Source organism: Heterocephalus glaber, unplaced genomic scaffold, assembly GCF_053883595.1.
Source record: "Heterocephalus glaber isolate CG9 unplaced genomic scaffold, H.glaber_assembly_v1.0 deba00001673, whole genome shotgun sequence".
Classification (NCBI taxonomy): Eukaryota; Metazoa; Chordata; class Mammalia; order Rodentia; family Bathyergidae; genus Heterocephalus; species Heterocephalus glaber.
This window is the reverse complement of record NW_028258410.1, coordinates 18,076,102-18,102,850: the sequence shown is the minus strand read 5'-3', so window position 1 is coordinate 18,102,850 and position 26,749 is coordinate 18,076,102. Positions and strand designations below refer to the sequence as shown.

Sequence of the window (26,749 nt, the reverse complement as noted above, 5' to 3'; positions counted from 1 at the left end):
TAAGGTAACATTAGTTTACTAATACTTACTAGTTTACTAATAGCCTTGCAGGTATGATATTCTAGTTCTGTGAACAAAATATTTTAGGGGAAGTGGGGAAGATTGGGTCAGGATTTTAAAATCCACACAGGAGAGAAAGCTACTCAAAGAAAGTAAGCAGTGTGGTATTAAAATTTATACTCGTATGTAAAATTTTAATCCCTCTTGTCCCCCCAGACTAGGGAAATGTAAGTCATAGGGTAAAACTTCCCTTATCTCTAAATGGTTCAGTTCTTGGAAGAAAAATCAGGTACATGCAAATTCCATAGTTTATCAGGGGAGGAACAAATCAAATGAAGGACAGAAAAGGCACCTTAATATCTGCATTATTTTATTTCTGTGAAGATAATCCCAGAGTACAGAGTGAATAGATTGTTTCATCCAGGCAGACCTATCTGAACTTGAGGAGTTGGAGAGGAGATACATCTACACTGGGGACAACACAACTAGAGAAAACCACTTTTGAGAAGCTTCAGGCTCCATGACATACCCTAGAGTATTATTAGCGGGACTCAGGAAAAGAAAACCTGTTCCATGAATGAACTGCCTTTTAACTCCCAATTCCACTCAAACATGCTCTGAGTACCTGTGTACCAAGCACTGCGCTGGGTGCCGGGGATAAACGGGTGAACAAGATAGCCATGGCTCCTGGCAGCTGGAAATTCAAGTTTAGTGGGGAAAAACAGTCTTAAACATTCCTTCCAACCTGAGGCTTTGACCAACTATCCATAAGATTTGGAGCAAGGAGATCTGGAAAAGGAGGAGACCATTGCACTAGCTATTCCAATGGGGCTGTTATAAAGTTGATAGAATAAAAAGGCTAGAAAAACAGTTTGTAAAGGCCAAACTGTTATGCAAGGGGAAGACTGTAGTCTCTGATGGGTCAAAAGGGACAACAAATGCTCAAATCTGAAGAAAGAGATGAAAAGCACCTAAACCACCATGCCTCAGCAATTAGAAGGTCAACCAGAACATTCAGGCCTATGAGAATGAGAACAGGCTCCGAGTCCCACTTCCCCTTCCTCAGCTGTGAGGCTGAACTACTACTTTCATTTGTAAATCGCAGACAAGAATTCCTATAATCCTCCCCAAGTTTGTTCTAACAAGTACATTTCTACACAATTTTAAAGCTCCTAGTACAATGCTGACATGCTGAAGTCTTCCATGATAGTTGTTTTGCTTCAGAGCGCAAAGATGAATGTGCCCATTTTAGGGAGAAGGGAACAAGTTATTCTAGTGAAGAAAGGTTTGGTGAAGCTAATGCTGTGGTTAATATTCAGAATCACACCTGAAGTTAATCATTCTGACCACTGACACAAAGTAATGGATCAGAACCTGAGTCATGTTAAAATTGAAAAACAGCATGCTACTTACTTCTATATGTTCTTTACAGTATTCCAACCCAATGTCACTAAGTATTTTTTTCACAGTTTTCCGGGCTTTTCTTAAACTGCCAAGATTGTTGACAGGAAGTTGGAACATAGTTTCTATTGGAAAAAAAAATTTAAGTCAAAGTCAAAACATGTACAACTTGTAATATTTACTAATTCCACTGATGAAAGGATCCCAAACCCTGGCTCCATCTGACAAAAAGATACATAGATATCCTTATCTAGTATATTTTGAATACTTTGCAGGCAAAAATAAGGCTGACTGTTTTCTATTTTTTAATAGGATTTTTATATTACAGATTGACTTGAGTCTAATCTGCCACAATTCTGATTAGGCTTTAAAAATTCATTTCAGTGATGAACTTAAAGTTGAGAACTAGGGAATAATACCAACCAATTATTTTTAAATCAGATGTGAATACTTTTCTCCTTGTGATGTTGAACCTCTGAAAATAGAAAAATGCTCACTATTTCAGCATCGTTACCACACAATTTTGAGTGCCACGAAAAGGTTTTTATTTTTTTATCTGGGAACTGTCCTGCTCACAGCTATGGTATTCTTGAAAAATTCTGAACAGTGTCTATACACTCCCCAAACCACAGATGCAAATGGCTGTCTGACTTGTTCCTCAGCCAGCAATACACCTGGACGGAGGCACTCACATATGGCCACAGAATGAATGCTGAGATGGGGGAAAGCTGGGCCCTCTGTATCAGAGGAAATGATGTTATAGGCTTTACATGATCTTTGTGAAAAACAAAAATCCTACATGTGTTAAACTGAAAAATCATTTAACTGATCTAATAGGTTAAAAAAATTTAGATCCACTTTCTCAAATTCCTCAAAAAACCAAACTTTTGCATTTAATAAGAAAATTAGTAAAATTTGGGCAGTAGAGAATTTCTAATGTCATCAGTAATGCTTCCATAAAATATGGGGAAAATATGTCATCTATTTTTGTTTTTTAAGACACGGTCTTGCTATGTAGTTCAGGTTGTCCTTGAACTCACTACATACATAGCCCAGGCTGGCCTTGAACTTGAGGTGATCTTCCTGCCTCAGCCTCCTAAGCGGTGGGACTACAGGCATGTGCCACCACGCCCAGCTATTTGTCATCAATAATCCAAAACAACTTTGCAGAATAAAGTAGCTCTAAGATCAAAATCAGCAAAAACAAATGCCAAACCACTAGCAATTCAAATTGAACATATGCACATGTGGTCTTTTAATTAACACAAGCTGTTACTGTACAATATCATTTGTAACATTCCAGTCACAAGGCAACTAATCCAAACGTAATATCATTTTGCTTCATTATTTTAATTTTTAAAAATCAAGGTTAACAATAATAAAAAATGAAAAAATAAAAATGGGAAAACTACCAAAATAACTTCCAGAAATTCTCAATCTGGGTATGTTACCAGATGTGTCTTAAAATACTCTATTCAAAGTAGCAAAGTTTAACTGGGCCCATGAGAGAAGAGCATTCAATGAAAACCACTACTCAGCCTTATCACACTCCAGATAGACCTCCTGCTAGGAATAAGCAGTGGCTACAGTAGCTGTGCCACTACAGGAATGCTATAACCAAAGAAGACGCTTCCTACTTTTCTATTCCTATCGCAAGCTAAATGATTCCTTGAAACAACGTATCCACCATACTCTACCAGACCCTTTTAGAATTACTATGGGTTATTTGAAAAAGAATTCAAGGGCTGAGTTTTTTTCAGCCCACTACTTACTGTTAAGCAAAAGTTCAAATCAATAGCTGGCTCCAGTATTCATTAATGTTATCTTGATTTTTATTTTAAAACTTCTACAATAATTATCCCAAGCCTCAAAACCTTTGTTTTAAAAACCTAGACACAGAATCCATACTTAAAGTCACCGAGAGGTGGGAACAGAAGAGCCTTTGCCTGAGATCAAGTACTCTTTCTCTCATTTTTGAAGGCAACAAGAACTGAAAACAAAATGTTTACAAATCATTACTCTTAGGAAGATGCCTTACAATAATGCCAAACACTTTACCCCCAGATTTGCCTGTTAGTAGCTAATTCTCTCTTTTTAGCTTTGAGGTTACCAGGATGGCCATTTTTATCAGGTCATCATCAATATCGCAATCCCTTTGATATTCTAAAAACAAATAGAGCTCCTCTCAGCCAAACCTTAAACCTTTCAGCTCATGGCACAAAACGGGAAATTTAATGGAACTGTAGCCATCTGTTCAACAATCATTTCTGGTGCATGTCTACTTTGCCACTCACTGTGCTGAGAAAAGAGGATTAAGATACAGTTCTTGCCTTTTAAACAATTGTTTTCTTCTAGAAGATGGGGTCTAGAACACTAAGTAGAGTATAGAGTTCAGACAGTTGTGTTTGCCTGTCTAGCTTCCTCTTGGAACCATCCCACCTGCCACAACTCATGTGCTGTCAGTTAAGTCTCTCCTCCACTGAAACAGCATACATTATTCAGGGTACCAATAGGAGTATTTCATTTCTGTAGGCACTGATGAGCACAGAGTTGGACATGTGCTCCCAACATGCCTGATGAGGGAAAATGGGGTATTTTATGCAGAATTATACTTGTAAAATAAATCTAGGAGGAAGAACAGGAGTCTGTCAGCAGATACAGTTACTTTGTAATACAATTTGGGGACAGCTCAATGGTCTATTCAGAGTTAACATTTGTAAATGTCATACTTATGACAAGTAAGTAGCTTTTTGGTAAGCATATACCAAATGATGAGCCAGGCTTAATTTTTGAGTATGCTTTAAATTCACTTTTGAATGAGCTAATCATATTTTTCCCCATCAATCTTTGTAGATTATAAGTGCATTAATCAAAGCCAAACTTCTATTCATGTGTTTTCTTTGAAATTAAGAGTCAAATGGCTGAAGTAAAAATCTGAGATCTGTCTAGGCCCTAACAGATTAAAACCATAAGTAAATGTCTGATCCACTCTCCTTTCCAAATACCAAAAACCAAAAATATGTCTTTATTCAAGTACCAAGAGGGTAAACAGAGGCAGAGATAGCCTGGCTCAAAAGGAAATGATCTATCTGTAGGCTCAATCTGTAGGAGGAAAAGGATCATGATACAACATCAGTAACTGAGCAAAGAGGCCCTTAATTGACAGACTTAATTAACATTTATGAAATAAGCGCTCTGCTAAAAGCACTGGATCTATTGAGAGGCTGCATTCTGGTTCATCTGGGTCAGGAAGGTGGAGGAGAACCCAGAAGCTGACAGTGCCAGGGTAGAAGCTCCAAGTAAAACTTACAGGACTGGCACACCAAAGTCATGGGGGCTTGTCTACGGTAGTCTCTCTGAAAGCTACCACGTAAGAATGGTATCATCTGGTCCTATCTTCCGAAGCAGAAAAGTATTTACTACTCTGACATCAGAAAGTGAAAAAGACCACCACCAACAAAAAGCAAAGCAAAGCAAAGCAAAACAAAAACCAATTGAAAACCTTTGGCTGGGCACAGAAATATCAAGCCAGGAAGAAAAGAAAGCCTCCAAATCAGATTTTTCTAGATTACATTTTAAGCTAGTCCAAAGGATCAAATTACACCATTTTTTAGTACAATAAGCCTTAACTTTTTTTTTTTGGTACCGAGGATCAAACTTGGGTCCTTGTGCTTGCTGGATAGGCAATGGAACTACTGAGCTAAATCCCCAGCCCAAGCCTTCACATTTTAATAAGCATTCTTGATGCTTCCAAACTTCCAAGAAGAGTTTATGGTGCTATGGATTGGAAATGTGGCTCAGGGTGGAAGAGATGCCTAGCATGTGAGAGGCCCAGAGTTTGGTCCCCAGCACCACATGAACACACAAAGTATAGGTGCTAATTTAACACGCCAGTAACTATAATAGTATGTCTAACTTTCCATCAATTGCAAGTATAACTCTGCCACTTTCTAATAGTGTGTTTGGAAACCAAAATCTACAGGTATACCAGAGTGGCAACTAATGTATCAGTTACACAGGGGAATGCAAATCTACAATTTTCACACAAACAAAAATATCCCTAATACAACATAAAGTGCTATACAAGGATGGTTACTTTTTCTAGGTAACACCTAAACATAAGCTGTATAGTCTAAACCAGTAGTTTTCAAATTCTTTTTTAAAGCAGCAAAACCTTTTTTTCCCAAAGGAATCTTTAAAAAGTGGAGATGGTCACAGTGAAAGGGAAAAGAAAAGGTTTTCTGATCCCATCTATCTTCTTGAAACAGTCATGAGTCAAAACTAAGTCTATGGTGCACATTTACACTGAACTGGCAGTCTACTGAAATGTATAATCTGGGCTTAGGAAGCAGTTAACCAAAGCATGAAGACTGATGGCTAAAGTAGAAAGAATTCCAATAATTAAAAAAAAAAATACAGCTGGTGGGTGGTGGTAAATCACAGTGTACAAATGATGGTGAAGAAAACTGGCAGCTATATTTGAAAATAAAGACAAGCTGGGTGTGGTGGTGCACATCTGTAATCCCAGCACTTGGGAGGCAGAGGCAAGAGGATTGCGGCCAGCGTGGGCAACACATTGAGTTCAGGCCAGCCTGATCTACGTAGTGACTCTATCTTAAACCAAAACAAAACAAAATAAGGAAGACATTCAGGTTACTACAATATAAACATTTTCATAACATCATCAACCCAGATTAATATGTAAGAAATTCAGATCCTTGATACTTAAAGTACTCTAATGCTAATACTATTTATATGCCCCACTGGAGTTTAAATTTAAAAAATTTTTGGTAAAACCCTCTACTGAAGAATAGATGATCAATTTACACAAAATCACTATTCCTCAAACTAAGATCCTTTTGATGTTCACAGTGACAAATGGGGACTTCATTTCACTTGATGCTTGTTAAATCAGACTTCTGAAATTTCTTTCAATCAATGAGCTAACTATAGTGTTAAGTTACATTGGCAATTTTCTAAGAAGGAAAGGCATTTTAAGAGTCTCATGAACAGAATCAAAACAACAGTTACTGTACTACTGCTCATGATGGTACTTTTTTCCTTGAGAACAGATCTTGTGAGATGTTAAAGAGAAAAACTAGGCAGAAAACATCATTCCCATGTTTATGTAGTCTCTTCCCTTATCTCTTCTATAGCAACATATTTGTCTATATTTATCATTGAGTAACAGCATGGTCACAATAAAACCTTTTATAACCCATTCCTAAGATTATTCTAGTCTATTCCTAGACTGTTCTAGGATTTGTATCTGAAGTGGTGAACAGATAGCTTCTTTGCTTCAAGGGTCTAAGTCTGGCATAATTAAACCAGTTGTAAAAATGTTAATTTAATGTATATTTACAAATGAACACTATAAAGCCCTCACATGAAGAACCATACTGACAGCCTACACTCAGTCTTGAAGCAATCATGCAATCAGGCTTTTTCTTCAACACACATCACCTCCTCTTTCACTCTCCTAGAAGCTCAGGCAAAAGACCTTTCAGGTGCCAGAAGCTCTTCACAGAAAGAAGCTCTAATTCCCCCTCCCCCAACTTCAAACACCACAGAATGGGTAATTCTCTGACTATCTGGGGGCAAAATATTGTTCTGGATTAGCAGATAAAACATTGCAGTAAGACAGAAGAAAGTGAAGTTCAGTCCCTTTCCTTAAGCTTACTGGAAAATTAAGAATAACCGAGGGCACAAAAAGGAAACAACTAGAAAGACAAGCTACTTTGCAAATGGTAACACGTGTACTGAATGCCAAATCTGAATAATGAACATCAATTATACTGCTTAGGGAAATCATATTAGAACACTCTTAAAGACAGGAAGCCAGCAAGAAATGTGACTGATTTGTTTTCTTCTATTTTTAATTACTAACCCCACTGGACTTTTATCGTTGTCCCAATAAAAAGTATCCAATTAACTTAATAAAGCACCATACAAAATTGCCTCCACACACACAAACCCATTTTCTTCACATTTTTAACTATATCAACTATCAATTATTCAAAACCCCACAATTAAGTTTCCATAACTCTATCTTGAGCAGGGAAATTAAATTTTGCAAGGCAAAGTGGTAATATTTACTTAAATATGGTATCCTGTACAAAACCTTTGAGTATTTCTTGCCATGTTCTGTAGACAGTATGTCCCTTCTAAAAAAAAATCCCTGCTCCAAGAGTCTCCTGGCCTCAGTGATGGCAAACCTTTTAGAGCTTTCAATGACAGAAACAGCCCACTGTGGCACCTGTACCATAGGTTCACCACCACTGACCTAAAGGGGAGCACAAAATCCCCACTGGGTAGCTCAATCCACACTAGACAGCTCCGTTAACAAATTTGGGGGATTTTTTTGGTGGTGCTGGGAATGTAAACCAGGGCCTGCATGCATGCTAGGGAAGCACGTAACAATGACTACATCCACAGCCTGGTTTACTTTTTACACTGTTTTATGGCCTAACCATGGCTCTCAGTTCAGCCATAGAAATCTAATTTTTAATCAGACTTGTGAAATTCCAAATTTTTAAGACACTTCCTCTTTGCTCCCAAGTTTCCACCCTCTCTTAGCTAATCAGGCTCTTCTTTTCACCATTCGTTCTGTGATCTTACAGGCCATTCATTCTCCAATGAATGAGCTCCAGTTTGTCTGGTGGCCTGTATAAACTGTTATTTTGGATGTGATAAATGCAGGAGACAGAGACAACATTATGCTAATCCTGGATATTAATTAATGCTTCTGAAATCTGTATGGGGCAGTCATTTCACACATGACTACAATCAACTGAAATCTTATACTATTTTTTAATATATGCTGGCCTTTTCAGTATTAGCTGGTACAGCTGGTGAGAAAAACAGACTTGTTTGGGGTGTATGCTGGGGATGGAAACCAGGGCCTCATGCCCAAGCACTCTAACACCAGCTTCATCTCTAGCCTGATAATTTTCTTTTGAATTTAACAATCCCCCCAGTGTTCTGATTTATAGGGGCTCCTAAGCATTTTCTCCAAAATGAAAAAAGAACAGATGTCCAGTAAAAACCCTTTAGGGAAGACAAAAGATTGAGACTTTTCTACATCACAGTATTAACTTATATTTGTTATGAAAAAGCAACATTTTGAATCTGAAAGAACCTGAAGGCTGCCTAATTTAAACTCTTCTCATTTCTCAGATTAGCAGGAAAGGTGAAGCAACTGCTTGCAGGTGAGAGCTGGGTCTCAAGGCTACACTCCAGGACCAAGATGCAGTGCTCCACCTATGCAGATGAGGCTCCGAGTTCTGACATTCATTACAGAGACAGCAGCATGTTGTATGCATACACTTTTAAGTACAGAACTTCAATAACCAAGAGACTTAGAAAAACATGACCTATTTATATATATATTACAATCACATTACCATTTTTTAGATTAGTTTTCATGGTCTTAACTAATGGACTCAACAGAACTCTTGAACCCAAGGTTGAAATGGCCTTAAAAAGTCCACCCAACCCAGGACAACCGGTTGAAATAGAAAGAATCTGTACACATCCAAGGTCAGCGGAATGATCCTATCACATCCAGAAAAGTATGGAAACAAGAACTCAGCTCTGGGGACACCTGCCTTAGAGTACTCTTATCATCACTGTAGATGCCAACAGCCACTACATAGCCCCAGCTGAAGTATCTTTCTGGGTCATAACTGTACAATCTTGCAAAATGAAACCATAACCTTGGTATGCTTAACATGACACATTTCCAAAAACAGATGTCTTATGTCACTTGCTTTATCATTTCCTCATTGGTAACACTCCAAGCATATTTTTCTAATAGTGTGTGGCTCTATATGAAATGATTTGAACAGGCAGATTTATAGACACAGAAGGGAGATTAAGGCTGCTTAGGCACATGAGAATGAGGTGGGGTGGGATGAAGACTGTTAACTGGTACTAGGTTTCTTTTTGAGGTGATGAAAATGTTCTAAAATTAACTGGTAATAATTGCACAATTCTATGAATACTCTAGAAACCACTGAATTACACATCTTATATAGGTGAATTGTGTGGCACATAAACTACCTCATTTTATGAACTTAATTTGTTTTATGATTTTGGATTGGCTGTTTGTTTTTGTGTGAGGAAGATGGCTGTGGTTGTCACCCAATGTGGAGTTTGCGAACAGAAGCAAAATTCTGCAGAACGCTTTTGTTTGCAAACAGAAGCATTTGTGAACTTAGGTATTACTGTACATACATCTCAATAAAGCTGTTAGCAAAATAAACAAAAGCAAAACATAGAAGAGGTAAAGAATGTAGCTTATGTAATTTTACTCAAAGGGAAGATAATAAGGGTATTTATCCTTACAGATTATGACAACACATAATTTGCTTTTCTTTTTTTTTTGGTACCAAGGATTGAACTTGGGTCCTTGCATTTGCGGGGCAAGCGGCGAAACCACTGAGCTAAATCCCCAGCCCCTGCTTTTCCTTTTTCTGAAGTGGGGGGGGGGGGGGGAGTGCTGGGGACTGAACCCAGGGCCTCACACATGCCAGGGAAATGCTCTACTGAGCTATAACCCCAATCTTGTATTTCCTTTTTAAAAGAAACACAATTTACAGTGTTTACTCATGCAAGAAAATCAGCATTGGTTGAAAACTCCATAAATTTATTTATTTTGGTACCGGAGATCGAACTCAGGACCTTGTGCTTGCGAGGCAGACGGTGAAATCACTGAGCTAAATCACCGGCCCCTCTGTAAATTAATTTTTAACAAATATGGCTAGTCTGAACTGATATATGATTTCAGTATAAAATGTACTCCAGAGTTCCAAGACTAGTATGAAAAAAGTATGAAAATCTCGTATCTTTATAAAAATTTTGATATGTTGAGATAATACTTGGGATATATCATGTTAAATAAAAGTATTTTGATAATTTCACTTTTCTTGCAACAGTGTGAATTTATGTAATGTTACAGAATTGTACACGCTAAAATGGTAAAGTTTTTAATGTATGTAAGAATTAAAAATACATTTTAATGTGGCTACTGGAAAAAAAATTAAGGCAACATCCACAACTATGGAAGACAGGGTTTGCTTGTAATTTTATTTTAAAAACTTTTTCCTCAGGGCACTAATCAAAAACATTTTTTATTAGTACATGCTTGCAAGTACATAATTATCACATTCCTTGGGGGAGGAGTTGGTACATGGACATAACACATCTTCATTTTTTTTTCATCCACTTCCTTCTGTTCCCTCCCATCTGTAAAAGATTTATCTCCCTATTTCCCTTACCTATCTTTTATTTTGCTCTTTATAGTTTAGATTTCTCATATAAAAGAAATCCCTTAATATTTAAGCTCATGAGTCTGAAACTACTTAAAGGTATGGTCTCAAGGTGTATCCATTTTCCTACAAATGACTAAAGTTTATCCTTTACTGCAGAGTAGTACTCCATTGTGTATAAATACCTTTTTCTTTACCTAGTCATCTTCCAAGATTTAGCTATTATGAATTGTGCTGCTATAAACATGTATCACTGTAATGTTGTTTTTAACTCTTTTTGGGAAGATACACAGAAGGGAAATACACAGCTGGGTAGAGTGAAGTTTATAGTTTTAACTTTTTGAAGGAATCTCTAAACTGATTTCACAGTGGTTGTACCAATTTACATTGCCACCAACAATGGAAAAGTCTTCCTTTTACCCATGGTCTCCCCATCATTTCCTATTATTTGATTTCTTGATGACACCCATTCATTCTGGAGTAAGATGGAATCTCAGTTTTAACTTCTCTAATGGCCAGAGATGCTCAACATTTTTTTCATGTACTTATCATTCATCTGTATTACTACAGCTGAGAAATGTCTATTCATTTCAGTTGCCCATTTTTTGGTTGAGTCTTATTAGGGGGGGTCTGAGGGGGGGGGAGAAGGACAGAGGGAGGGGGAGGGAAGGGGAGGGGGGGAGGGAGAGGAGGAGGGAGGGGGGAGGGGGGAGAGGAGGAGGGAGGGGGATGGAGGAGGAGGAGGGAGGAGGGGGGGAGGGAGGGAGGGGGAGGAAGAAGGAGGGAGAGGGAGGGAGGGGGAGGAAGGAGGAGGGAGGGGGAGGGAGAGAAAGTTTTGGAGACAGGGTCTCACTATGAAGTTTAGGCAGGTCTTGAACTCACTATGTAGTCCAGGCTGGCCTCGAACTCTCAGAGATCTTCCTACCTCAGCCTCCCAAGTGCTGGGACTACAGGCATGTGCCACTGTACCCAGCTAGTTTGCTTGTAATTTTCACTTTTTTTTTATGGTACAAGGTGCAAAAGGTGCCTGCAGGTGCAAGGCAGGCGGCAGAACCACTGAGCTAAAACCTGGCCCTGCTTGTAATTTTAACAGCAGGGTAGGCTGGGTTCAAAATTAGGGCACTTATCATTGATGGGAATTTGAATTCTGACTATGCATTTGTTAAGATTCCTTGAACTAGGGTAGATCCTCTACAGCAGTGATGGCAAACCTTTTAGAACTTTCAATGATACAAACAGCCTGCTGTGGCATGTGTGCCATAGGTTTGCCACCACTGTTCTAAGAGCAAGTCCCTAGAGGTACAACGGACCCAAGTTACGAATTTGTTTGGAAGAGCTGATTGTAACTCAAGTTGGTTGTAAGTTAAGACTATTTTTCCCATAAGAAATAATGAAAACACTAATGCGTTCTAAACCTCCCAAAGCACCCTTTAACTAACCTTTTCATAATAAAAAAGGGTTGTATGTAATTTACCAGAAACACCAATAATTTTCTTAGTGTATTCACCAAAAGGTTATAAAATGTGCCTAGTTTACCAGAAACAACAATTTCATACTGTACTCACCATTCAAGTTGACATCTTTGGCTTGCAGGAAGGGAGGATGAAATGGAAGGTGGTTATTTTTGGAAGGAGAGTCCCCTTCCATAAGAACATCAGGAATCTGGCTCTCTGGTGTCCTTTCTCTCCTTGCAAGAGTCTGTAGCCCACTAGGACCTGCTTCTTGCTCACTAGGTCTCAACCTTTTCAGAGCTAAAAACTCATCTAAGGTTGTCTGTTTCTGTCTTGTCTTTAACACTGTTCTGTAGTATGACATGACACTGTCATTAAGCAAGTGAATGCAATGACTGGCTTTTTCTCTGTCTGGGTGGGTCTTCTCTACAAATGTTTGTAGCTCTGTCCAAGTTTTCAGGATTTCCTTTATTTCAGAAGAACTTTGAGGCACTGACTGACACTCTCCCTCCTCTTCAGAAAGCTCCTCAGCTGCCATTCTCTGCTGCTCAGCTAGAAGTTGCTGAAGTTCCTCTGTAGACAATTCCTCAGAGTGTTCCTCTACCAGTTTCTCAACATCACCACTGTCTACCTGCAAACCTATGGACTCTGCTATAGTGACAATGTCATCAATCATAGGGTCAATTGAAGGCTCAGGCTCCTCTACACAGCCTTCAAAGTCTCTCTCTTGTATAATTTTAGGCCACACTTTCTTCCAGGCAGATCTCAGTGTCCTTAGAGAGACATTGGCCCAGGATTTCTCAATTAACCCCACACAGGCAAGGATGTTGTAATGTTCCTTCCAGAACTCTTTAAGAGTTAAATCTGTATCTGACACCATTTGCAAGCACCTCAAGAACAGTTCCTTGGTGTACAGCTTCTTAAAGTTAGCTATAACCTGCTGGTCCATAGGCTGCAGTAGAGGAGTTATATTAGGTGGGAGGAACTCAACCGAGAGCCAAGGGAATTCTTCAGCCAATTCTTCTTCCAAATCTCGTGGGTGAGCAGGAGCACTGTCCATAATGAGGAGAGCCTTGAGTGGTAAACCTTTGTCCTCTAGATATTTTTTAACAATAGGACAGAAAGCTTCCCTGATCCACTCAAGAAAGAGTACTCTTGTTACCCAGGCCTTTGCATTAGATCTCCACATGACCCCTAGTCTATTCTTCATAACTTTATGTGTTTTGAACACTCTAGGGGTCTCAGAATGATAAACCAAGAGAGGCTTTACCTTGAGGTCACCACTTGCATTGGCACATAGCAATATGGTTAGCCTATCCTTCATAGGTTTGTGGCCTGGCATTTTCTTCTCTTCCTGGGTAATGTACGTTCTCCTGGGCATTTTCTTCCAGAAAAGGCCAGTTTCATCACAGTTGAAAACTTGATGAGAGCAAAAGCCATTTCTCTGTGTCATTGTTTCGAAGTGGTATATGTAATTTTCAGCAGCCCTTTTATCAGCACTGGCTGCTTCACTATGCCTAGTTATGATATGAACCCCAGTCCTCCCTTTAAAATTGTGAAACCACCCCTTACTGGCACGAAATGTTTCACCATTATCCCTCGCTGATGGATTATCCTTTATGAGATCTGCATTTATAGCCCTAGCCTTTTCACAAATTATAGATTCAGACAGGCTATAACCTGCCATCTGCCTTTCATTTATCCACACTAATAATAGCCTTTCTACCTCCTCTAACACTATTGATCGTGACTTACTAATCTGTGTAACACCTTTAGCAACACTAACTTCCTTATACAAATCTTTTCTCTGTAAGATTGTCGAGATGGTGGATTTCGACATGCTGTACATATTAGCAAGATCGGTCACACGAATGCCACTCTCATATTTTTCCACAATTTCCTTCTTCTTTTCGATTGTGATTGCTTTCTTTACCTTCCCTTCCTTCCTTAGCTTCTTTTCTAGCTTTTTTGGGGCCATTTTGATAGCAGTAATCGTAGCAATTATGTAAAGCACTGACCGATATCACGTCCACAGACACGCGCATCTGGGCTCAGACTGACGCTTACGTACACTTACATACGCTTTTCTGGCATCGCGAGTCTTTGTTTACAACCACACAAGCGGCCGGCATTCGGGTCGTAACTCAAGACTTTGGTCGTAAGTTAAAACTAAATTTCCAGTCGTAACCCAAGTTGTTCGTATGTGAGGCCGGTCGTAACTCGAGGGTCCACTGTAATACAGAATTTTGAAGGTCTTTATAAATTTCCTAACCATTTTGAACACTGTTAAATTAGGTACTCTACAGTAATACATTAATTGAACCTGGGTCACTTTTAAGTACTTAAAAAAGCTTAGTAGAGAGTTCATTTTCTTGGCAAATCTGGTCTACTTTCAGAAGCCAGAAACAGTTAATATATCACTTTTGGCAATAATGGTCCTAATTTACTTTGCCTTAACTAATAGATGTAACACAGCTGGGGTTACTTCAGTGAATTCAGTTTTGCTTTGAAAAACTGAGCAGCACAGAAAAGATCTTCAGAGAATTTCCATGTGCTAAAAATTTTAAAATCACCTTTGGTTTCTTTCAGTTAAAAAAGTGTAACTGCAAAAGTGAGAAGTCCTAGGAAATATAAAAGGCCCTTTGAGAGGTAAGAGAATGAAAAAAATTTAATATAGCACTTTGATCTTAAAGAGATTTAGAAAAATATGATCTGAAACTATTACCTTAAAGAAGTTTTTATGCCTGTATATTGCAATCACAACAATCATTTTTTCAGATTAATTTTCCTGGTCTTAACTGGTCTCAACAGAACTCTTAAAACATGCAGCAAGACAAAGTAGGTACATTAAAATGAGACCACTTTTAAAAAAAATTTTCCCCCTGCAGTATCTCTAGCATCTGTACCAGTGGCTGGTGGCCAAAGCAGGAACCCAATATAGATTGAATGTGGCCCTGTCTAAAAAGGGCTTATAGATGTGATACCTCAGAAATATCTACAGTAAAAGGGGTGACGTGTTTGCATTCAAGATTTCAGAAAAGGGGACACTCATTCTCAGCAGAGGATGGAAGTAGCTGCTGAGCTGGGGCCACTAAACTAAGACTGAGTATCTGCACAGTACTACTGAACCCTGCCCCCCCCCCAAACCTGGCATAGTGCCAAAGGCAGGCAAAGCAAGGAGGTCTAGGAATTAGTACTGCAGAGAATGGCTGTTCTGTCAAGTTTCTGAGCAATAATGAATGGTAAGCTAAAAAGACCAGCTAACAGGATGAAGGGCCTTTAATGTGAAGCTAGAGTCCACAGCCATGCCTGGTATGCACCCATGAAGATGCTGTAGGTGGTGAAGTAGAGAAGTGATCTGGTTTTGGGGTGGGAGGGCTGGGAATCCAACCCAGGCACGCTAGGGAAGTACTCTACCACAGAGGAATATTCCCAACCCCAAGATGTAATATGCTTTTACTTGTACTTTTAGGAAGATAAATCTGGTCATGTTCAGCAGGTCCCATTCAGAAAGATCTAGAGAAGGTAATTAGGTAGAGGAGTACATAGGGCACTCTGGATCTAGGTAAGGGGCAGAATCACCTGAGGGAGCTTATGTCCGTTCCAGACCCACTCAATCTGAAGTATCTATGAAACCACCACTGCCTTAGATATCCAGCAATAAGATACTGAGGTCATAGCAAAAGGAAGGAAAAAGAACCTTTTCAAGGGGGAAACTCATGGCCTCAATCAAAATTTGTCTTTTCTAATAAATTATTGTTTTCACAGCCAAAATATGCCTGATCTATGAGCCACATGTAGAAATTTTACTTAATGTCAAACATTTTAAAGAAATAGGGTGACATAACAAAATAAAAGGTGTTCTTGGCCAGAAAAGATGGTAAAATAGACTAAGAATTTACCCTAGAGCTGAACAGATCTGTGCTTACACTCTTTCCCTGCCGCTTACTAGCTTACAACCCTAAAAATGTCACTCAACCTCTAGAGGTCGGTGTCCTTAGGGTATGATACTGTTCAACTGTCAGAAGGACTAAATGAAATGATGCTAATACTTAGAAGTAGTTATTACCTTAAACCAAATCAGATACCAGAAAATGGTTCTGCAAATTCTGAGTTCACAACAGGGTATATCCCTTAGACTATTGTTATTACAAAGAATCACATATGGTTGCCACTGTATCTGTTCCAGTATACATTATAACATGCATTTGTACTTACATATACACACAACAGTGTTATTATACCATTCTTTGAGCCATTCAAGTTAAGTTAGAATATTCTTAACGTCACAAGCTCAGTGTTACTGCCTACAACTGGAAATTGCTATACACTGCTGCTTATCCTACTTTGAGAATTTAGTTTTCAGACAAGAATCCTACCTGCAACCACCAGAATTTCTGGCACAATGGAACCTAGTGTTTTCAGGCTGCCTTCTTGAGGAGACAGAATGTGTTTCCAGATAGAGGGGAAGATGACGCCTGAGGGACAAGGTAAAAGCTCAACCACCAACCAGAGGTGTAACCCCTTAACCCTGGTCGATTTAAGAATTTTTATAAAATTTAGCTGAGTGCAGTGGCACATGTCTGTAATTCCAGCATTCTGGGAGGCTGAGGCAGAAGGATTCCAAGTTCCAGCCCAGCATAGCCAACTCAGTGAGACCTAACTCAAAGGAAAAATTAAAAACGAGCGGGGGACATCACTCAGTATAAAGGCACTGGGTTCAATTTCCAGGACTGACCTGAAAAAAATAATTCATACAAAATTTTATTTGAAAGGGAGATGCCCCACTGCTTAAAAACAAAAACCTGAGGACAATTTATAACATACTAATCTAGATTTAGGGAGTGTGAGATGGAGAGCAGTTCCCAATCCATCTCATTTTAACAAGTATTGCAGCAACACAGGGACACATCATCAAAAGTGACTCTAGCACCCTGCTGTGTATGTAAGAACTTCATAGGCTTAGCGTCACTTGCTGTCAGTATGTAAGTGGGCAACCTGGCTTAAGGGAAATCATTCACAAATGAGCCTAAGAGAACAAAATAGACACGCCCATTTATAATCACTGCAGAAACATGTCAGGTCTTTGCCTCTAAATGGCAAGACAAAAAGTTACACTGCTATCCTAATAAATTTTTCACTCCACTGAAACTACTCAAATAATTTTCCCATAGTAACAGAAAAATGTATTTTTCTTACCATTACTGAATAACAATAACTTATCTAAACTGCATTCTTCAGTTTTTAAAAGGAGATGCATCTCCCAGGGTCAAGGCTTACCCAGAGCTTTTCTTTTTGGTTCTGGGGATCGAACTCAGGACCTTGAGCTTTCGAGGCAGATGGGGGAACCACTGATCTAAATCCCCAGCTACCCAGCGTTTCTGAAAAGCTATCTTGTAGCAGATTTTGCCACTTGATGGCTGAATCTTCACACATTCCCCAATGAAGTTTGGTGTTTTTCTTGTTGCTGTTTTTAAGAATAACTGATGTTGAACCAGGATTCTAAGCATTCCTTGCATTAAGATGCTCAGGCTCAGCTCTCCTCTTTCATCAGAACAACGGTTTGTCAACTTAATTCTTATTTCTACTAGACATACCAGGTTTCAAGAGACCACTTATGAGGTTCTTAAGTCAATAGCTCCCACCAAAAAAGGACAGCTGTACAGATTTGCAAGACAAGCACAAATTTGCCCAAGCTCTTCTTTGAGGATCTTGGTAAGTTTCCCACTCTGGCCTCAAACTCGTGGTCCTCCTGCCTCAAGCCTCCAGAGTAGCTGGGGTAACTGCTGTGCATCACTGCAACCAGCTTTTCAAAAGATCTTAAATGGAGCATACAGAGTTTAGATAAAGAAAAGAGCAAAAGTCAGCAATTATCTAAGCAAAAGTAATTGCTCAGAACAGAGAAAGAACAAGGGTGTCCCAAACCAAAACATTAGGAAAAGCAACAGGACCACCCTCAAAGTATCTTTTTACCTTTATACAGGTAACTTCAAAGTAGACATATGCTTTTTCAACTAAATGCCACCTGCAGTTTGCACCCTTCCTCTCCTGCTGGAGGCATAACTGGCTTAACTGTAGTGTCCATTTAGGATCCTTGGCTGTAAGCTGGTGTAGAAGCACAGGACATCACTATGAAATTTTAAAGCATTCATTTGTGGGTCAGGGATTTAGCTCGGCTGCCTTGGAAGTGCAAAGTCCAGAGTTCAATAACCAGTACAAAAACAACAACAACAACAAACATTCATTTGCGTCCTTATTAGACAAATAACTCTCAGGAGCACTACAAAGGCCTGTGTTCCAAGCACAGGTCAGGGATCTATCCCAGATATACTCTGTGACTCACTTCATCATTGTATGTGGTACACTTGACTTTTCTACCTGCCAAACAAGGACAGTACTGAGAGATTTGTGAATGGTTTATGTACAAAGTACTTGGAAAATAAAATATTACTTTATATTACCATAAAGGCCAACAAGAGGACCTTTACACAGTTCATCCTTATTAGGCATCAACCAAGTCACATGGGAAGAAGGGACACATCAATAACCTTCACAACTAAGTGACTAAATTATATTCTCCTTACTGGAGAAAGTATTAGGATCTGTAGATACATTTTTAATTCTAAAGGCTGATCAAATGATGTACTAATTGGCCAAGGATTTACCTCAGTGGAGCCATGCCTCGCAAGCTCAAGGTCCTGAGTTCAATCCTCAGTACCGCAAAAAAAAGGTACTAGTCTCTTCTAGATTATGTGCACAGTTTCATGTTGAATCTTAAATCCTGAACTGTGGTGTTTGGTCAGAGTAGTCTTCATAAACTCTACCCAGAGTCTTGTATGGTGTCCTCTTATTTTCCAAACCTTTATTTCCAAAACACTGCTGAAATTCTTGACAGGTTCCAGGATATCTCTAGCAGCTGTCTTGGAACTAAGGTAGTGATCAGTAATACGAAGGAAGCTTGAAAGCACCTTTAAAAGAGCTTAAAAGCAGAGAGGACAGGGAATTTACATGGAGATGAAGGAACCCAGAACTGAAATAGTAGTAAGAGTTTTGCATTTTCCACATAAAATAAAAACGTGTACCCCAGTCAAAACTGTCACTTCACATAGCTCACATGCCTTCCTATACATACACATATGTATACCCCTTACACAATCAAATTGATACATCTCAGTTTGCATGTGAGAAGAGCCACCTTCTTCACTGAAGCAATATGGATTCTCACTTAAACTGAGCCCTAAACTGGCAGACAGTAAAGCTAGGTCGTGACAAAATGCAAGTGTAAGGGATGCTAAGACCCTAAGGATCTAACAATCATTCTCTCCTCACTTTCTAATTAACAGGACAGACAAGGCTGGGCATGAGGTCATAATGGCCACACAGCCTGGGCAAAACACGGATGGCTCACCTTATAAAGTAGCTCTGTGAACAAGACAGAAAATCCCAATGTGTAAACAAAAAACAACTTTTACACTTAAGTATTAATTTGGTTCATTAATGTGGGGCTTTGCCTTAATATCAGTTGAAAACACCAAGTTTCCAAACTAACAATATAAAATAAAGTATTAACTAACAGTGGTGCACTCTAGCAAAATATGGCATCGGTTCCAGAGCAATACGACTAAGTTCGTACAAAACCAGGGGAGGAATAACTGAGTCTATGTGATGTTAATAACACATCATGCTCTTTGAATCTAACTATAATGAAATTATTTTCATTGGGGTGCAATGTTTCTGCTAACGTGCATGCCTCTCAGGCAAGTAAATGAAAGTAAATATTTCTGAAATTATTTTACCTTCTATCAAACACAACAGGTTTTATGACATTCTTTTAAAGTTCTTTGGAAGATAAGGTTAAATAAGCAGCTTAATGAACAAGTCACAGGCACCTTAGTGAAAACCACAAGTCAGCTTCTAATGTTAAAAAAAAGAAATTTCTTTTTTAAGGTTCTTTTACATCATTTAAAAAATGTCTATTCCTAAGATTTAAACATGCTAATTAAGAAACAAAAATCCAAGTTTAATTCTGTTTTTTCCCTCCATACATAAATGTATTATCCTTAAACTGCATTTCTAATACTTGGACTTTTATTTTCTATTTATTGACAATTATTTCCAACTCTAAAAACCCAACTGTATTCTATATGTATGCATGCATACACATACATACCCCCCTTAATTAATAGACTCCATTTACCAGGGTTTATTACAACTTATACTGCCTTGTTACTCACATGTAATTCTCAAGAGAAAAAGTACACTTAAATTCTAAAGTTCTCTCTTTCCCTTCAAATATTGGTCCATGTTTTCTTCTTACAGGTCTACTCTATAAATTGGAATTTTCACAATTATATTTGTAGACAGCATGTGTATTCCATGCAAATAATCAACCACCATATTTCTCAAATATTTAAAATTTCTAAATATAAAAATTATTTTAAGTATTTTTGAAATATCTTACAAGGCAGGCAACTTTACATGTAGTATACCTTATATATTTATGCTTTTAATAATCAAACACTACATCCATCCATCCATGAAAACCAAAGCCATTTCTGTGTGATGAAAAAGTCGTCTATTAGTTACCTGGAAGGGGTGCTGAAACTTAATCTGTTCAACATCAAGAAATTTAAACTTAGTAAAATAGTATCAGAACTTTCCCTGCAATCTAGTTTAAAGAGAAGAGAAATAAAACCAAAGCAAATTCATAGCAGGTATGTTTAAAATTCAGTGACCTCCTAGACTGGCAGCACCAGGGGCCATTAGATTCACAGCCCACTTGCCTATATTTTCTGTACAGGGGCTGTAAGAACCAAAATAAAAGATTTGGTTAGTTTCAACATATAGTAGCCACTAGAGTAAGGTAATCTTGGGAAATCTTTCAATCAGGGTCAAGGTAAAGAAGGTACTTCAACTTAAAGCTCAGTTAAACAGAACACTCTAGTAAACTGAGGCTATTTAGCTGTACTTTAATGAATGCTATTTTGCTGACTATAAATTCCAACCAACAAGCCCAAGTGTTTCACCTATTTTTTCAGAGTGCCAAAACTAGGAAATCTTTGAAACTCTCTAGAATACATGCTAAGAGCCCACAAGAAGTTTTCCTGCAAGGGGAAAATGGCTATTACCACTAAGGACATCAGTTAACAAGCTATCTTAAAATTTGCTAAGTCACAAATGCACCTTCACAAACCTTCAAATATGCACTCAAATTGTCTTCAAATTACTCATTTTAAGAACTTTTTCAACTGTATATCAAACACTGAATACAGGCCAAAGATTTAACAAATACTAAACAGCATTAAAAATTACAATACCATTTATATTAAACACGGGATTCTGCAATTATGAAAAAGCTGTAAAAGCAATGCAGTTCTCTACGGAAATACCTGAACCAAGCTGCCATCTTTTTCACTCACCAAATAATCATTATTTGGAAATGATTATCAAATGGAAAATTCACCAACTGGTTAACTATGCATCAAATATATCCATTCAGTTTCCTATAGGTATCTGTATACTTGACACAACTTTTTAAAGTAACTCTAAGTATCAATAACCACTGTCAATTTTTGGTAGTAAGTTTATCCCCCACACATATACTTTCATTAGATCTTCTGATTTATTTATTTTGTTGTTTTTCTTTGCAGTGCTGGGGATGGAACCCAGGGTCATAAGCATGTTGGGCAAGTGCCCTACTGCTGAGCTCTACCCCATCCTCTCTCATCAGATCCTTACGGATTTTTAGAAGTTCAGCAACTTTTGAGAGTGATTATCAAAATTACACTAATTTAGATTTAAACTTTATATGCAAAAGTGCAGAATGTAAATGATCATAATATTAGCATCTTTAAAAATTTCTCTTAAACAAGCCCTAAGTCATTTCTTAATTCTCTTAAGTGGTCAGAAACCACGACTGTAATGAGTTTTAAACAGTTCCTTGAGAAAATGTGGCTAGGCTGAAAGTCTGGTAATGTTGAGTTTGGTGGTGACCAAAGCAGAAAAATGTCTCTGGCTTCCCTGTGCTGTAATTCCCACCCTCCCAAATAAATATACCCACCGGTGTGAATTGACAATGTAGTCCAAAGAGCAAGGCAGGAAACGGAGTCCAGATCCTCAAAATGGCAGCACAGGGCACAACCACTAGGCCACCTATCAGTTCAGTACAAAAAGTACAACCCTGTGCATCATGGTGCAAAAGCTGGGGCCTAGGTTTCGCATTGTGCATCTCACACCTATGGAAATAACAAGAGGAGTAAAATCTATGGAAATTCACACACCCTAAGAAAGTGGGTGTTCACAGAAGACTGGTGTCAACACTTGAAAAGGAAGGTTGTTGGCTACTGACAAAATGTATGGCAATTACAAGTCCAAAGTTGGAGGTAAACAAAATTTTACAATCAAACCTGTTGAGTTTGACAGTGAAGAACTCAACATGGGCTTAATGTTTGTCAACAATGCTTTGCAAATCATGACACCAGTCTATTATGGTTATGAAAATTACTACCCCACAAAAATCTAACATTCTTCAAGAGTAACTTTTACCTTTCAAAGAGTTGGAAAGGTTTCAACTATGAAAATTTGGACTAAATAACAATGCCCCCAACCTGCTATTCTCTGCTTTTAAACTCTTCTCTCTACCACCTGACTTTGGAAAGATATGTTGACACATTGAAAGCTTAAGGTGGAGAATTCCAGAGAAAGGGAAACTATGACCCAAGGATGTGTGACAAGGTGATTTGTCAAGAACAAATGTGGACTTTCTGTGGGTCAACAGTTTTGAAAAAGTAAAAAAGAGAAAACTTCCAAAACACAGAGTGGATTTCTCACAAGAAATAAAATCACTGCTCTTGACTCAATCCCTCGCCATGTTGCTGTCAGCTCACCAACTAGGAGTGTGTGTCTTGCTGGGCCCATTTTCCCATGGTCTGTAGAAGGCGCTGTGAAGCACATCCTGTTCTAGCTCTGGGGCCCTTCCCCCCTCTGCAGCCTTACCCAGTGCAGAGAATGCGCCCCCTACTGACTCCAACACTCATCGCCTTTAGCCGACTTGGCTGCGGTGCATTTTGGGTGGGGGCTGGTATTTTCATGGCCATAAACCAGAAGCAACAATGCAGATTTATAAGGAAACTATATCAAGCTATCCCAAGAGATTTTTCTTTTTTCATCTTGAAGGGTCAAGACACAGGCACAAGAAGCATCAGGGATGGGTACTGGGAGTGTGGGGATGGACAGCATTAAAATGGCAAACACAGGAAACAGTTTTGTTCTTTTTCCCTCTTAAGCCTTTGTCTGTGAAATGGGGTTATGGCAAGAACTGTCCAGAGAAACTGGTGAATGCAAGAACATTAAGAAGACAGTGTGGGCGTGTGTATGGCTAAAAATGATATTAGACTTTAGAATCCTATCTTGGACAGAAGAGGAAGAGAAGCAATCGCGCCTTTTCCAGCAGCCAGGCATCCAGGTGTGTGGAGGGGCAGCTCAAAGAAAAGAAGAGGTGACTAAGAGGGTGGTCACATAAGAGGTGGTCAAAGAACTACTCGTTCACTGCATTTTTAAAAAACCATAAAATAGTTTTTCTCAGCTTTCTGAATTTCCATTTTCTGCCATCTTACTGCAAAGTTGGGGCTCAGAAAGCTCCTAAGAGATCGTGCCGACCAGACAAATGAGAAAAGGGGGTGGTAGAGGACTGAGATCAGATAGGAGTGAAGCCTAGCACGTTGGGCAGGCAGGATTGCACTGGGGAGCCGAAGACTTTTCACTCCTTACCATGCATGCTCCCCGCCCCCCAGCCTACCCCCCCCCCAAGGGTGGGCAGACCTGGCAGAAGGCTTGTTCCTAGCATTGGGGTGTGCGTGGGGGGCTCGTTTTGGGAAGGGGGCGGAAGGGATTAGTCCCAGGGATGCGAGAGGATCGGTTCTGGCTGGGGGCGGGGTGGGGAAGATGCCTTTAGCTGCAAAAGCCCCGGGCGGCCAGGTTGGCTGCCCGCCTCGGCGGGCTCGCGGGGCGGAGAAGAGGGTCGGGCTGCAGGAGGAGGCGCCTGGACCCCTGAGCAGCGCCCAGGTAGCTGTCCTCGCCGGGACGGGCGGCGCGTCCGCAGCGGGGTGTGCACAGGAGCGTGAGCACCCGGAGGTGCACCGCGAACAACAATGCGCTCCGCGCCCGCGGGCGGGCGCCGGGCCGGGCAGGGCCGGGCCGGGCCGGGCCCGCGCCGCTTACCTTGACTCGGCCTCGAGGCGCGCGCGGCGCCGGCGTGCTCCGGGGCCGGGCGGCGGCGGCGGCGGCGGCGACGGGCGGATGGCGGCGGCACGGCGAGGGCGGGGAGGGCGCTCCCGGGGCCTCGTCGCGCTCCGGCTCGGCGGGCTCCGGCTCGCGCCGCGGCCGCGGCTGCTGCCGGGGGGCGCGGCGGGCGCAGCAGAGCGGCGGGCGGCGGCGGCGGCGCGAGCGGCTCCCTCCAGTCCCCGCGCGGGCGGCGGCGGCAGCGTCGTCGAGCGGTGCAGACAAAGGAGGGGCGGAGGGAGGAGACAGAGGGTGTGGGAGCGGCGGCTTCACCGGCGCGGGCGGGCGGGCGGCGGCCGCGCTTCCCTCGCTCCTCGGCGGCGGGGACCGAGAGAGGGAGCTGTGTCTGAGGAGACGCCAAAATCCCCCTTAGCGGTGCCTGCGGGAGGGGGAGGGGGCACAAGATGGCGGCGGCCGGGGGGCGGGAGTTCAGCTCATGGATCCCGGCGGGCGGCGGAGGGGAGACCGGGCCGGCGGAGGCGGCGGCGGCAACGGGCGGGGGAGGGGGCCGATCCCGCGTCTCCCCTCAGCAGACAATACAAGCGCCTCGGAGCGAGTCCCCGAACCTGCCCTAGCCAAAATGGCGGCCGAGAAAGAGCGGAAGTGACGTAAGTACCTCATTAGCATAAGAACTCATTGTCCAGCTAAGTAGGGGGGGCAATGGGGGACTGCACCCCTTCCCTCCATGCTCCCCAGGGACAATTCTCTTACTTGTATCTAAGCTTGAACCCAACTTTTCCTCAGGGAGGGTGCACCCAGGACCCCTACAGCCGCCTAAGGGAAATTATATAATCCCCACTGAGAGGGAGCTCTCGCGAGAACCTGGAGGGTTTGCCACTGACCCACTAGGAGGCGCCGCAGATAATGGCCGCAGTGCGCTCCCAGGGCCCGTGCGCTTGGCGGGCGCCTTCCTCTGGCCGCAGCGGCGGAGGCAGAAGCAGCGGGCCGCAGCACGCCCAGCACTCAGTCAGGTGGCCGTGCTGGGGATCCCTGCGCGGGCCCAGCTGAGCCTGGACTACATCTGGAAGGAGGGGTGTGCAGGGCAGCCCTGGGCAGCTCCACGTGCTTGGAGGCGCGCGCGCTCCTGGGCTGGGCGGCAGCTGGAAGGGGCAGGGACACCTGCTTTAAATTAGGTGTGAGGGCCTCGTGCTTCACAAGCCCACTTGTGAGATGAGGCAACCCCTGGCCCCTGAGGCCTTCGTGGTGAGGCGGGGTATTCAGTGGACAAGGGCTGCATTTTACAGGTCTGCTGTTGCTGGCACTTGACATTCTTCCAACTCAGTCATGGACTCTCCTCTTTGGCCTGAAGAAACAAGTGGAATCCCCAGTGTTTTGAGGCCAGTGGACTGGTGAAGCCGAAGGATGAAGTGATGTCGCCAATGGCCCTCCACAAGATCCTTAAGAACACTTTGTAATCCTAGGGCAAGTTCTAGTGCTCCCACAATCTGGATAGCATGACAGCACATGGACAGAGTGCTTGAAAACGTTAGGCCAGTCCCAACACTTATCGTAGAGTGCATCTGAGAGTGTATCATTGGTGAAATGTATTTAAAAGTAATAAAAGCCAATGGTTAAGGATTAACCAAGGCTAGTTTTTCAATACGTGCTCTGTAAATACACTTTTACTACTGTTCCTTTTAGTTTACAAGGTAAGATAGTTTCAAATAATACTTAACATCTCAAAAGAATCTAACTGATATGAATTGTGGTTAACTATACTCAATGTCTAAGACTTTGGTTAGCAAGTTTAACAAACTTTCATCCAACACACTGTTCCATTAACTTCTGCAATTTCACTAACATCTTTAAAAGCCAAATCAGTACTTCAGTAGAAAACAGGAGCTGGAAAAAGTTGTTTAAAAAACAACAGCAGGGGAGGGTTTGGCAAAGCATTTGACTCAGGAAGATGAAGAATCTACACACTGTATAATACAAGCAGAAAGCTACTATGAAATAAGCAAAATAAGGTAATTTTTAGTTTTCCTTTGGTATACTTAGATTTCATAGTGATAATACAAATACAGAGGAAGAGCATCTGGATTTCATCATTGGCCTCATTTATGAAGCAAAAATGGATGCTGTATTCAGATAATGTTTAAAAAGATTTTACAGTGTCACCAGATTTACTACAAAAATGAATCTAAATAGTCTAGATTCTTTTCTAAATGACTTCCAAATAATGAGCAGTGAAACTCAATTCCAACATTGATAAAAAGTGTTATGATAGTGGGAAGAACTGAAAAGATTAAAAAGACAAAAGTTATCTATTTTAGGTGAGGCATGAGAAAGCAATGCTTTACAGTAGGGTTCTCTGAAATAGTTACTTAATTTCTGCTCCATATACTTCAC

General features: G+C 40.8%; 2 protein-coding genes and 1 long non-coding RNA gene across 10 annotated transcripts in view; 2 read left to right on the top strand and 1 right to left on the bottom strand.

The window, feature by feature from the left end:
• The window catches only part of Bcas4 (breast carcinoma amplified sequence 4), an 83,170-nt gene extending 71,897 nt beyond the window's left edge, over nucleotides 1–11,273 (top strand). The window contains exon 5 of the mRNA XM_087197711.1: nucleotides 8,578–11,273. The gene's annotated coding sequence lies outside the window, so the exon portion shown is untranslated. The remainder of the gene's footprint in view (nucleotides 1–8,577) is intronic.
• The window catches only part of Adnp (activity dependent neuroprotector homeobox), a 32,524-nt gene extending 8,060 nt beyond the window's left edge, over nucleotides 1–24,464 (bottom strand). Inside the window, exons 1-2 of one of the 6 annotated variants that reach the window (XM_013077119.3) lie at nucleotides 24,341–24,464; nucleotides 1,414–1,526 (exon numbers count right to left, since the gene is read on the bottom strand). In XM_013077119.3, the coding sequence (XP_012932573.2) occupies nucleotides 1,414–1,521 (108 nt within the window). In that variant the 5' untranslated portion in view covers nucleotides 1,522–1,526; nucleotides 24,341–24,464. Of the gene's footprint in view, nucleotides 1–1,413; nucleotides 1,527–12,235; nucleotides 14,353–22,181; nucleotides 22,355–24,340 lie in introns of those variants that run through there. The other 5 variants (XM_021238925.2, XM_013077117.2, XM_087197703.1 and 2 more) reach the window with 5 other exon arrangements.
• Nucleotides 22,350–25,982, top strand: LOC101724243 (uncharacterized). Of its 3 annotated transcripts, none has more exons than XR_015446024.1 (3): nucleotides 22,350–24,184; nucleotides 24,934–25,008; nucleotides 25,645–25,982. It is a non-coding gene; the product is annotated as an uncharacterized LOC101724243 (long non-coding RNA). The 3 variants fall into 3 exon arrangements; XR_015446023.1 differs by having other exon boundaries at nucleotides 24,931–25,008; XR_015446022.1 differs by lacking the exon at nucleotides 22,350–24,184 and adding an exon at nucleotides 24,419–24,615.
• The last annotated feature ends 767 nt before the right edge of the window (nucleotides 25,983–26,749 follow it).